We start from the raw sequence: 13578 nt of genomic DNA on the forward strand, positions 1-13578 counted from the left end.
AGAGCTGTTTGTAGATAACTGTTCAAATATTTTTGATAGATTGGGTAGATTTGATATTGGTCTATAATTGTTTATGTCCGCCGGATTGCCTCCTTTATGGACTGGCGTAACTCGCTTTTTTAAGGATATCAGGGAAGGTGTAGGTCTTACACCTACCTAGTCTTACACCGCCTAGATGTGGTCTTACTATATTATTTCGAGTGACCTTCCTTCACTACGACAAGGCAAGACCTGTGGGGCAGGGGGGATTGACTATATAAAGCCCTACTTAATACTCACCAGGTCGGTCATGCGCCACGGGAGACATCTCCCGTCACGCAGGGTGCAGTTGCACCTCCACAGATCTCCAGTATCAGCTCTTGATACTGGTAATGGCTCAAAAAGGGCCACCACTTACGGGCTATTCATGCCCGTGCCACCTTTTGGGTGGCTAAATCTTCATCAATCAATCATTCACCAGGTTTATTCGTGCCTGTGCCAACTCTTGGGTGGCTTAATCTTCATCATCATCACTCATCAGGTACCACTACGTGACTGCCAAGAGGCTTCACAACAACCGATTTGTGCGCCTGGCCGAGCGAGCTACTCGCCAAGAGGTGCCTTTCACACCCACCATATGCATTCACCTCTTTGCTGACCTTACTCCTATTCTCAAGTTCACTTAAATAATTGCTCTTTGCCAATGAATCATCATCCATTCATTCAATATTCCCAAACCATCTAAAAAGGCTCTCGTCCATCTTGCTATTGACTGACTTTTGCATTTCACATTTTTTCCTTCGCGAGTGTTGATGTGACGATGTGCACTGAATTTTGTAACTAGTTCATCAAGATCGTAACTTGCTTAGTTGAATTGTGGGGTTCAGTCCCTGAACCCATTATGTGCCTCTCTGTAACCCTTTCCACTACCACCCACAAGATGGGTATGGGGTGCATAATAAATGAACTAAACTCACTTACTCATCTAGTCTCCAAATACTACTCTTGCTTATCAGATTATTAATTTCTGTTGTTCTAACTCTTGATTTAAGTTCGTAACATAGTATCGTCTCAAAATCACACACAGGAATTGGTGCCACCACTCCTTTATGGAGACCAAAGGTTCGTTACAGAGGTTGGCGATGAATAGTACACTGACTTTGTGAAAGATAATGTGCACACTACTTTTGAGTACTGGTAGCGATAGATTTGGTGGCTTCTGGTTACACGGTTTTTCTTAACCACCTATGGAGTGACTGTTTGCTGCTGTAATTTGGCAGCTCCATATTCCTGTTCACCTGATGACATTTCTAACTATAGGCTGCTCGTAATTTCATCGACAAGAGACTGTTTGGCTTCTGTTGGATGTTGTTAGTAGTTCATGGACGTCTTGGAAGATGTTGCAGTGTTATTGCAGATGTTAAAGTTGCAGTGGTAAATGGGGTTGTTGCAGACTATTATTTGAAGCATGTAGAATTTCTTGGGAATGTATATTGATGTAAGGAATGTGTATTGATGTAATGAGTATTGATGGGATTATTGGGTACAGTACCTATAAGTGTTTTGCCATGGAATTTTTTGGAATGTGGAGTAGCTGCTGTGGCAGCAGTAAAAATATCACTGGATGTTTTCACAGAAAAAAAATTGTCCAAAAATTAATTCATTATATTCATTTTGTTGAGAGACAGGCAGCCTGAGTATATACATGTTAGGCTTATATTGAGGTCTTCCCAGAGTTGAACTACTGATTCTCCCAAGGATGCAACCCCAAAACAAGCAAACTAACTCCAGGGTACCTATTTACTGCTAGGTGAACAGAGGCATTAGTTGATATGAAACATGCCTAACCATTTTTCTCCCGCCCGGGATTTAATCCTGGAGTTCCCTATTGTGAATCAAGAACGAACTTAACTGGGACCCTCTCCTCATTAAATAAGATTTTATATGGTTTTAAAGATATTACTATAGTTATTAAATAATTATAATTAAAATAAAACTTTGTTGAATCTTCATTTTCCAGCAGAAAAGTTGGGTCAGTGTGATAGATACCAACCTTAATTGTCCCTGAAGACATTTAATATCACTTAGTACTGTACAACAAATATGCATAATTGCAAAAAAAAACATTTTATAATTTTTTATATTTAAAATAATAGGGGAGGGGAGAAGAGAGGGGGGAAGGATTTACATTGTTTTTATAATTCATAATTCATTTGTTGGGGGACAGGCAGCCAGAGTGTATTTATACACATTAGGCTTGTATTAAGGTCCTCCCCCCAGGTCGAATTAGTGACCCTCTGTACCAAGAAGACAACCCCACAACAAGCTGACTAACTCCTGGATATCTACTTACTGCTAGGTGAAGTGGGGCATTAAGCGATAGGAAATGCACGCAAACGTTTCAGTCCCGCCCGGGATTCAAACTCGGGCTTCTCAATTGTGAGTGGAGAACGAACCTGGCTGTACTACTGGAACCCATCATATTTCTAACAAGGGTAAATATTCCCATGTATGACACTGTTGGGAAATAGGGAAATTCCAAATACTGTGCAAGTACACAGAATTAGGCAACAATAAATAATCATGTTAATGCATATGGGTCATATTTGTGAACTGTCTCCCTCATATTAAACTGTCATCCCACCTGACTGCACCACCCAACAGGCAACCTGATATATATATATCCTTTGCCTAGCAAAGGATATATATATCATATTCATATATGATATATGATATATATATATCCTATGATATATATATCATATATCAGGGAGCCGGTCGGCCGAGCGGACAGCACGCTGGACTTGTGATCCTGTGGTCCTGGGTTCGATCCCAGGCGCCGGCGAGACACAATGGGCAGAGTTTCTTTCACTCTACGCCCCTGTTACCTAGCAGTAAAATAGGTACCTGGGTGTTTGTCAGCTGTCACGGGCTGCTTCCTGGGGGTGGAGGCCTGGTCGAGGACCGGGCCGCGGGGACACTAAAGCCCCGAAATCATCTCAAGATAACCTCAAGATAAGATAGCAATGCACCTGACAAGACAGCCACCTCACCTCCTCCTGGAGCCTGGGGGACCAGCACCCAGCCAGCCACACCACTACCCACCTCACCACCATGACCCAAACCAGCAATCTCTAACAGCAACAGCTTGATGCCATCTTGTCGGCAAGATGAAGGGTAATGACATTAGCCACTACATCTCCACCCTCAACAGGATACTTACAGATAATGGTCTTCCAACAATTACAGTACCAGCTGATCTTCTCCCTGCTCTTGCAATGCCTGCAACCACTTCTACAATGACACACCCAGCACCACTTGATCCAGCAACACCCATTGCCTTCTACAATTGCTACACCAGTGACTGATCTTGTATCCTTGACCCCAGAAATGCCGGCTATTTATCTTGCATTACAATCTACTGACACATCGGCTTCCACAGCTTACATTGCAACAACTGCTGTACAACTTCCAGCACTTGCTAATGACAATCCCTACAGTCCCCATCCTGGAAATAGGAACCTACAATATCATCTATATTACTAACATAATTACACTCAACAATACCCCAGAACAACGACATGAGGAGACCATTTACTGGAACTATCGATACCTGGAGGAATTGAAACTAGAAGAATTGAAGTGGCCCCAAGAGATGGGTAATGGAAGCTGAGAAAATCTATCACTGGAGCAATATCACCTTGGTACACCAGGACATCATTGACCTCATTTTGAGAAGTATCCAATGTCAGAGAGAGCATAGAAATGCAAATTCAAACCAGGAGAAGGTACAGAAGCCAAGGAATACTCAGAAGAAACCGGAGAAGATTCAACAAGATAAAACCAGGATGGGAAACGAAGTAAAATGCTGCCAAGATAATTGAAGAATTAATCCTGCAACACCAGCAAGATTGCATCACCACCAAGCCCCCAACTGCCTGCACCACAACACACAATCGCTACTCACAACTCAATTCAATTATTTTATCGATGCCAATCCAATTGGCTAGAAAGGTTGGGTCCAAGAGCAATTGTGCAGGCACAAATAGTAAACACATTCAAACTAAGGGAATAAGGGTGCCAAAAAAATATTAGAAAGTTATCTTTTGCAGAGTGGTAGACAATTGGAACAAATCAAGTGAGAAGGTGGTGAGAAGGTGGAGGCAAAACTGTCAGTAGTTTCAAAATGTTATATGACAAAGTGTACTGGGAAGACGGGACATCACGAGTGTAGCTCTCATCCTGTAACTACACTTGAGTAATTACACACATACACACAAACACTTACTTCAGGCTTGCTTGTATCGAGGTCCTCCCCAAGGTCAAACTACTGACTCTCCAGGATGCAACCCCACAAGAGTTCCCAAACAAATAGGTACTTATTTACTGCAAGGTGAAAGGAAACGTGCCAAGCCATTTCTGTCCCACCAAGGAAGCAAACCAGAGGTCCCTAGATCCCATTTGCAAGTTGAGTGATGGTGAGCAACTGAGCCTCTGACGTACTGTACTGGTACTTCTAGAGATTCTTAGGCCACAACAAAATCGGTGCAACCAGGAACACTTCTAACAGGCAGGTAGATGGCAGGGAAGTAGCTATTACTTCAGAAGTATGGAATAATCAAAAGTAACAAATCTATGTACAAGAAACCAAAATACTTCAAGTTTACTGAATCTTCCCATTTCAGCTCTCCAAATAACAATGAGTAAAACTATGTTCCATTAAATAAACAACTTCAGTATTTGTAGTCACAAGATCTGCCAAAAATGCTAGGAGGGCTTGTCACAATGTTCATGTGGGACAATTAACATTTTTCTCTGCGTCCGAGAGAACGAGCATGCATACAATAGAATGAACATTCGTGTGTGCACACAAGAGAATGAAGATCTTACGTGTGCATACAAGATAATAACCATTCCTATTTGAACAAATGAGACTGATAATGCAGTATGTACAAATATGAATTCATATGTACACACATGCACATACCTGTGAATGTGTATATTATACCAATTAGCATTCATATACAGTAGACAAATCATGGCACAATTATAACTTCCATATAAAAATACAGATTTTTTATTTCAAGATTTTTGATACATTATAAGTGATAATATACAGATGTGTTGATAATTGAAGATCTACCCTAGAATTTCCCTGGATGTAGAAACATTTAAATCAACAAAGCATTGTGTATGCATAGGGGTATGGATTTATTTTCTAAGATTAATCACAGTATTTGAAGGTCTCACTTTACACCAGTATCTTAACCTATGCACCAAATAACACATTCAGGCGTTGCTTTGACGTATGAAGCAAATGTACTTGAATCATATCCAAGGGAATCGTACCGATTATATTTCATACATGCACCACTAATTATATACAAATTGATATCGAGTATGAAAAAAAAAACTGATGAGATGTATATGAAACTGAACAGTTAAAAATTTCTAATAAATTGTTTGTTATACAAATTTTCAGCCTTTTGTGCTTAACCTTTAAAGTGCAGTTATCATTATACGTTGGTCCCCAGGCTAACAGTTTGAATTTAATTTTTAGAATTACTATTCGATTTTATACCCATATTATTAATATGGATAGAATACACCTACATGGATTATTGTCAAATGACAATTTGGTCTTCCCTCCAAATTTCAAAATTTTGGGATGATGCTCCAAAACAGAATAACAGTGAAGCAGGTTGCAAGACACTTCCGTTGTGCAGTACCAGGGACAAGTTTACATGTTATATAGATGTACATATTGCATTGCAAGCATATATATTTATATATATATATAAATCATTGTACTGTACTCTGGTTAATTATTACAACAGAATATAATACAAACTAATAAGTAAAGCCATGAATATAAAAACCATCCAACTTGATAGTTGGGCGAGCACTCTCGCCCTTACGCCACGACTTGTCAAACTACACATTTCTTGTGCTCATGCACTCATTGACCCCCTCCACCCGGCTAATGTACAACTCCCAGAACCAGAAAAGAAGCACTTATTTAATTTTTGCCCTTTTCTTACTTTGTGCATGAAAATATATCATTCAAATTTTTTTTTGTTTTGTTTTTGTTTTTGCACAAAGGCTGAGTGGCCCTTTTGATAGCCGCTCTTTAAGGATTAATCCACAAATTTTACATATGAAAATAAGAAATTATATCCTTTGTAGAACAATCTTCACACACACAAAATATATTTACAGGAGATCCATGCTGGGACCACAAACTTGAAACATTAACTGCAAAATTTAACGAAAGACAAATTGTACCTGGATATGCCTTCCTCAGTCTAATTAAACAAATCTATGACTTCCATAACAAGAAAATGTAACATACATATATATATATTGTCACCTTTTCAGGATACGCCCTTCACCAGCATGAGAGATCATCAGATTAGGACAGAAATAATTGTTTGAATTACATCCAAAACTTGATGTAATTTACGCTCTTGTAATTTCTGACTAATACCTTAAAAAAAAATCATACATTTCTAATGTACATTTACACCCTTGGAACTACTCAAATAATTTGCATTCATTATAATGAGCATTTGATACAAAATTTGTCATTAAACCAACACTTTCAAAACATTAATTTTTGTTTTAACTGAGATTAATACTCAGTCATCCTGAGTATTTTGTTGTTATAACTTGAGTTAAATCTTCACGTTACTTACCGAACGTTGTGACCACCATGTCTCTCGACCATCAATTATTACAAACACAAAATGCTTGTCACTTCCTTGTAGTAGTAATATAAAATACCTTAACAAACAAAAAAAAAATAACTAACAATAATGATTAATAAATGGTTTTATAATCTTTTGTAAAATACAGATTTATATATATTGTACATATGTATATATATTTACAAAGTATCAGATCTGAAGAGACTGAATATCATCTATGAACATTTAACACTTGTTCACTGGTAACTAATTATCGTCCATTTAGAATTTACACACAGACATAATCCAATCTTCTAACACTAAACCAAACATTAAACAAAGTTAAAAGGATTTACAGTACTAGTATTGTGAATAAATATACTGTATATATATATCATTCTATTACTCTATGCTTTACAATTGAAGCCACACACTATCCATTATGTTGCTGACCTGTATTATGAAATATTTTTGATATTGCATGAACAAAATTATTCAACATTAAATAATCACTTGTCAGAATAGCATAGATAAACACTGTAACAACTGAGGAGACCTACTTATAACCTTTGTTGCACAAGGAGCGTAGATTATCACAGGACTTATATCTCAAAGATAATACAAGGCTAAAACAGCACTTGTCTGTACAGTTAAACACACTCCTCTTTCTTCCTCAGATAAAAGCCTTAAGTTAAACATGCCCTATATTCAAAAGTAACAATAGAAAATCCCTATCATTAATAACTCTGCCCTGTACTTGTTCCCATGAGTGAATTTTGTTTCTTTATTATGATGGAAACAGTGGATTAAGTTAATCCCTTCCTAATTGCTGACAAATGGTAGCTATTATTTGTATAGCTGTCTGACATCGCAGACTGGATAATGCACGACATGGTTGTATCGCCAGTACAAACACCAAAATGCCAGCCACCTACACTTCTCTCAGATAAAGCAAAAAATTTTAAATTCATGTACGGTACAAAGTCTCTACTCTGGACTGAGTGAAGTACAGAATGTGCATTCTAAACAAATGCAGCATACACACAAATGTAATTATGCACTGCACTGTGTTGTGCTTATATAAAACACATTGATAATTCAAGATTCATTTATATAAAAATAAAGCACTGTATTCCAAATGACAGGCAAACACAGTATTAAGAATGATGACATAGATCCTTATGTATCTCTGAAATCCCCCACATACTTATTTCATCCAACTTTATTATTTCATCAGGAATTTTCCTGTCATGTCAGTATAGACAATCACAAATTTCTTAACGTCAAGAGGAGTGCACACTACATTGCTAATTACTTGTACATAAATACTACAGCATGTTGATTTAAGACACATTAAAGAGTCAGATTAAAATCCACTGAAAATAAAATAAAACTCCTCTACCACTTTTAATGATCTACACCAAAACTTCAGGAAATGAATGACTAAAATAGTTTAAAATCCCAGACGAGCTAAAGCCATCTGCCGCCGCAGCTTCACTATCTCCCAGTACACGTCATGAACTGTGGGGAGAAGAAAAATCAGACTGAGTAATATGAAAAGTTACTTTCTGAGCAACTGACACTCTTATACTATTTAAAGCAACCTCACAGACTGTCCCATTGTACATGATCCTTACAGAGTCTAGAACGTCCTGCAACAGTGCAAAAGGGAATTATTCAAAATGTTTGTATTTGGCCACATAGGTGCTAGGGATGTATTGGAGAAAAGCTCAAGTTCAACGGGAATGACCATCAAAAAGTACTCCCAGAAGCACTTAAAAGTTTTTTCCAGGACCACCTTAGCATCACATGGATTGTTAAGTAGTGCTCTGACCCAACTGTTAGCTTACCAGTGGGTTGGTGCCACTGACCACCACCAGATGACAGCACCCAAACCAACACAAGGTCGTTAGCCTCAAGCCTACGTCATTCTGACTAAACTGGAACAAATTCTGTACAAAGTAGTAGTTACAAGGTAGGAACCACAAAACTCCAGATAGATGGGCATTCAAATAAGCATTCCAGAGATGAAGAAAAATGAGCCAAGTGCTGTTTAGAATCACCAGGCAAACCTCGAACATGGTGGGGATTCATAATATGTGAAAGCATAAGCCTATTCAGAAAGAATGGACCAAAATAAAGTTAGGGTTTAGAAAAGGTTTTCTGCACTTTCAGGCACTTAAGGCACTCTGACACAGGCAAGTCAGGGTGCAAGGGAAACGACTTGGAAAACAGACAAACCTAAACAGAAACATGATGAGAGTGATAGTAAAAGTTTCCAGATATGAGGAACACACACACACACACACACATATGACCCCAGTGCAAGGCCCAAACACACGCCAATAGTTAGGACAGTCACTTAATGTGTCTATGCAGAGACTATGAAGAATAAAGTATTACATTAAGCACAAAATAAAGGATAAATACTAACACTGTATTTAAAACAAAACACTAGGCTCCATCAACAGGATTCAGAGGGAAGAATAAATATCATGCACTGCCTGGAAGTGAGGCGACGCAAAAAGAGTCGCACATTGAGAAGGAAACTTGCAACCCTCTCATTGCAAATATCTTTGGTGGCATACAGGGAAATCTACATCCTAAGGTATGGGGACCCTTGCCATTACCAGAGCAAATCAGATGTTAGGGAACATGCTATGTGGGGGTTGCATAAACACAGTTGTGAAGAAAAAATAAAATAAAGCAATGACCCCTGGTAGAATAGAAGTTCCAATGAAAGCCAGTCGCACTGAACTGAAATTAATAAACTGAAGGGGGGGCCCAGCAGGGACCGAAGCAGTGTAGATGCTGTCACACCAGACGAACATTTGAGAGGCCTGACTGGCTGGCACCGTGGGTTACCTGGAGGTGGTCAGGAGCATCGGGTTGATTTCCCTACAACAGTGATCAATCACTTTGTTTACTGGGGGATCACTTTTTCAGGTTGGTTGTTTTGCTAAACCTGTACTTTCTGGTGGGTTTTACCCTGGGATGGGATGATGTCTACGGTTGTTCAACACCCTCCCAGCGAGCATAAAAAATATTGCCGAGACAACAGTGGACATCTTCAAGAGGAAACTAGATAGTTTCCTCCAAGGAGTGCCGGACCAACCGGGCTGTGGTGAGTATGTGGGCCTGCGGGCCGCTGCAAGCAACAGCCTAGTGGATCAAACTCTCACAAGTCATGCCTGGCCTCGGTCCAGGCTTGGGGAGTAGAAGAACTCCCAGAACCCCATCAAGCAGGTATCAACCAGGTATCATGTGTGATTCCATTTCTCCCCTCCAAATTCTGATACTGGTTTCCAGGAGGCAACAGATGGGTCTCCAGAAGCCTGGTGTGTGTGGGGGTCTATGTGGCTTAGTTACCCTATGTATTTACCTGAATTTACCAGAGGGTCACTAACATTCTAGTGGCCTTGATGAAGACAGGAAGCTGGTGGCTTGTCAAAAGGTCACCCCATTTGTCCTGATTGATCTAGCTGGATTTTAAAATTCAACAGACTTGGTGAGCTACTGTAGGGGGCCATCCTCCAAGAAATATATATGTTTTATGCATATTTATTCATATTTCTTTGTAAAGTACATTATTTCCAATAAAATACATTACATGTAGTTTTATGCTGAATATTAAAATATCCTAATGAATTTTTTTATTTCTAACAAAGTGTTAATTCATTTTATTGTTTAAGTTAACATCCTCCAGCATGCACTGATACAGATAAACAAAATTGCACTATACTGAACAGTACATAAAAGTTTGATTGGGGTTCTAGAACAATTTATAATAACTGGGATTTTTTATGATATACTGTTTACATACAACTCGGCCAAAGCTTGCAAGACCTAAGGTGATAAACAAATGTTTTTTTCTACACAGAGCCAAGTGTCCTTAAACAGTGCCTAGCACAAATACCTAAACCTGGGACCAATCTCCTGCAAATCATATATGTAGTATAAAGGAAACCTGAGAAAGAGAAGGAACAGAATCCCCAAAATGCAAACTAAATTGGGACAGAAATGGAAACGAGTTCATGAAATGCACAAGACTTACCAACACTCAAATACATCCTGCTGCCCTAGCAAGTATATAACATGTACTCATTATAAATGAAACCAAGGTAAGTATCTAGAATGAGTTTTTTCAATCCTAACTGAGACTTGCCTAAACTACCATGGGGAAGAGTCATAAGAAATGCAATTAGTCTTAGGCTGGGGATCTGACATTTTCTTGAGTGCTGCCATATGGTGGTGGCAGCCATAGAATCAAGGTTAAGCTGTATCTCATACGAACCCATCCTTGACCCTTGTGTGACAGCGCACAACAGAAAGTTGTATTTACATATTTGTACATTAAAACATTGATTGTAACCATGATATATATGTGCTTCAGCCTACAGTTCAGACCTATTGTCTTGTGTATGACCCTCTGTCCTGTGTGACAGTGAATACCAGCATTATCCTCACTCTAATAAGACCTAATTGACAGGTTATGATTAGGCAGAATTGGCAAAATTTTGCCTAAGATTAGGATTTGCCTAAAGATTAGGCAAAATTGTAATTAAATTTTGTCAATAAAGATGTTTATAATAAATAATAAGGAACTTTACCAAAAATGATGAGCAATTTTACAAGAAAATGCTCTCATACTTACTTGAGCTCTTGACTAGACCAAGTTTAATGTATCTTAAATAGTTGAGAAAGTCACAGATGGCAATAATCTGCAAAGAAAATTATTCGCATACAGTATATTATACAGTAACATGTCAGTCTATTTGAAAATAATTGGAGAGAGCACCAGCATAATTCACACAAAATGGGCTACAAGATGCAGCTCAAGTTGAATATAAGGAAGCTTGTATAACTCTCAATACTGTAATTAGTGTTGAATAGCCTTAAAGATACATAGGACAAAGAGATCAGGTCACGGCTACTTTAACCAATTAGCTCCAGCTATTTTGTAAACATCTTTCCTCAAATTCAGAAAAAAAATAAATTCTCTATTAGAATTGGTGAAAAGCCATTTAAAAGAGATGGAAAAATTACAGTACTGTACAGTAGTTAAAAAAAATAGTAATCAAATAATTCCTTGCCAGTGTTGGCTTGGCATATTAGCAATGTCATCCTTAGAAGCTGATGTTGCCGCTGCCACCCGCAGGAAGCCAAGTGTTGTTTCTATACATGCTGTCACATTAATTTCTGTATAATAATGTGTAAATATTGTCAATTCTAAATTAAATGTATTCTCTAATATTAGAAATCACTATACAGGTAAGACTGTTATTACCATACTGTATATGCAACAAGTCACAATAAATTTTTTAGTCAAACTTATCTTCTAAGATTGTAAGGAAAACAATCCAACACTCGATTGCAAAAGATGAATTATAAAACGCCTATAAAATGCATTTACTTAAAGTTCTGGATCATAATATTTCATATAATCTGGGAGCCTGACAGCTGAGTGGACAGCGCTTGGGATTCGTAATCCTGAGGTTCCGGGTTCGATTCCTGGTGGAGGCAGAAACAAGTGGGCCAGGTTTCTTTCACCCTGATGCCCCTGTTCACCTAGCAGTAAATAGAAATTGGAAGCTGCTACGGGCTGCTTCCTGGGGGGGGGGGGGGGTTGTAACAAAAAGGAGGACTGGTCGAGGATCGGGCCATGGGGATGCTAAGCCCTGAAATCATCGAGATAACCTCAAGATATAAATCACTAAATTCAAATAATACATAATAATAATTTGTTTAGTCAGGGACAGGAAGGCTGTGTATATATACTTTAGGCTTGTACTGAACTACTACTCCCAGAAGGTAGAACTACTGACCCTCCCAAGGATGTAACCCCACAACAATTGTCTACTTCCCAAGTCCCTATTTACTGCTAGGTGAAAACAGACATTAGGTGAAAGAAAAAACATGTCCAACCATTTGTGTTCTGGCCAAGAATCGAACCCAGCATCCCCAACTATGAGTGGAGAATAAAGCCAACTGTACTACAAGATCCTATTATTCAAGAAACTGTTCATCTTTTGTTTAAAATTTCTGAATATACAGGCATCGGGTCCTATTTAATTTCTCAATTTAAAAAACAAAAACAAAAAATCTGGAACTAACAATCTTCTCTGACCTGATGTATTTACAATTTATAAACAGTTTAGATATCTTCCATATCTCTTCTTCTTGGTCTGGAAGGAGGTCTTCCAGACCTCCAGTCTGACACACACACACTGAATGTCAGACCATCTGTTTTTTTTGTCAAGCTTTCCCTTGACAAATTTTGTGTCTTGCTAGTTATCTCAATGTCATTTTTCTTTTATACCCAAGCCTTAAAGGTACACTCATGGTGGGAACAGTATTGGAGATAGGTAAGAAAAATAAATTGTTTGAATCATATTCACCCAATTCATGTACATTACTGTCCGTAAATGTCTGCAAATTGGCAAAATTTATATAGTACAATATTCTAAACTGCAATTAAGCTCATATTATTAGAAAAAGCTTTTTATCTTACCCTATTTCTGGCCAGCTGTGAAATGTAATACCAATCGTCAGATTCCCCAAGTCGAAACCGGTACTTGCAGAACCGAGGAACATCTAACAACACACACTTCCTGTACGATTGCAAACAAAATAAACTATAAATTTACATAGGAGATGTATTGACAGTAATCTAATTATAAATACACCAAATTAATGCTTGTAGGGCAACTATTAAATCTTAACGAACAAGCCGTATCCCTAGTCTGAACTGTGTGTGTGGCAAGTCTTAGGCAAGAGGACATAAGCTTAGTTAAGAGGCAAGAGAGAGAGGACAAGAGTGACCAGTTGCGGGAGTACTGTAGCAAGTAAGACCACTCCAGCCAACCCTGTCTGGCTACACAGGTACAAACCAGCATGACACGAGGTGGTAGTC

General features: G+C 38.4%; 1 protein-coding gene across 2 annotated transcripts in view; it reads right to left on the reverse strand.

Annotated features, from left to right (window-relative positions):
- Positions 1 to 5040: 5040 nt before the first annotated feature.
- The window catches only part of LOC123763177 (guanine nucleotide exchange factor for Rab-3A), a 100535-nt gene continuing 91997 nt past the window's right edge, over positions 5041 to 13578 (reverse strand). For both annotated transcript variants that reach the window (XM_045750182.2, XM_045750183.2), the window contains 3 exons: positions 13177 to 13276; positions 11320 to 11386; positions 5041 to 8186 (listed from right to left, as the gene is read on the reverse strand). In XM_045750182.2, coding sequence (XP_045606138.2) covers positions 8119 to 8186; positions 11320 to 11386; positions 13177 to 13276 — 235 coding nt within the window. In that variant the 3' untranslated portion in view covers positions 5041 to 8118. The remainder of the gene's footprint in view (positions 8187 to 11319; positions 11387 to 13176; positions 13277 to 13578) is intronic.

The sequence above is a fragment of the Procambarus clarkii genome, chromosome 49 (genome assembly GCF_040958095.1).
Source record: "Procambarus clarkii isolate CNS0578487 chromosome 49, FALCON_Pclarkii_2.0, whole genome shotgun sequence".
Lineage (NCBI taxonomy): Eukaryota > Metazoa > Arthropoda > Malacostraca > Decapoda > Cambaridae > Procambarus > Procambarus clarkii.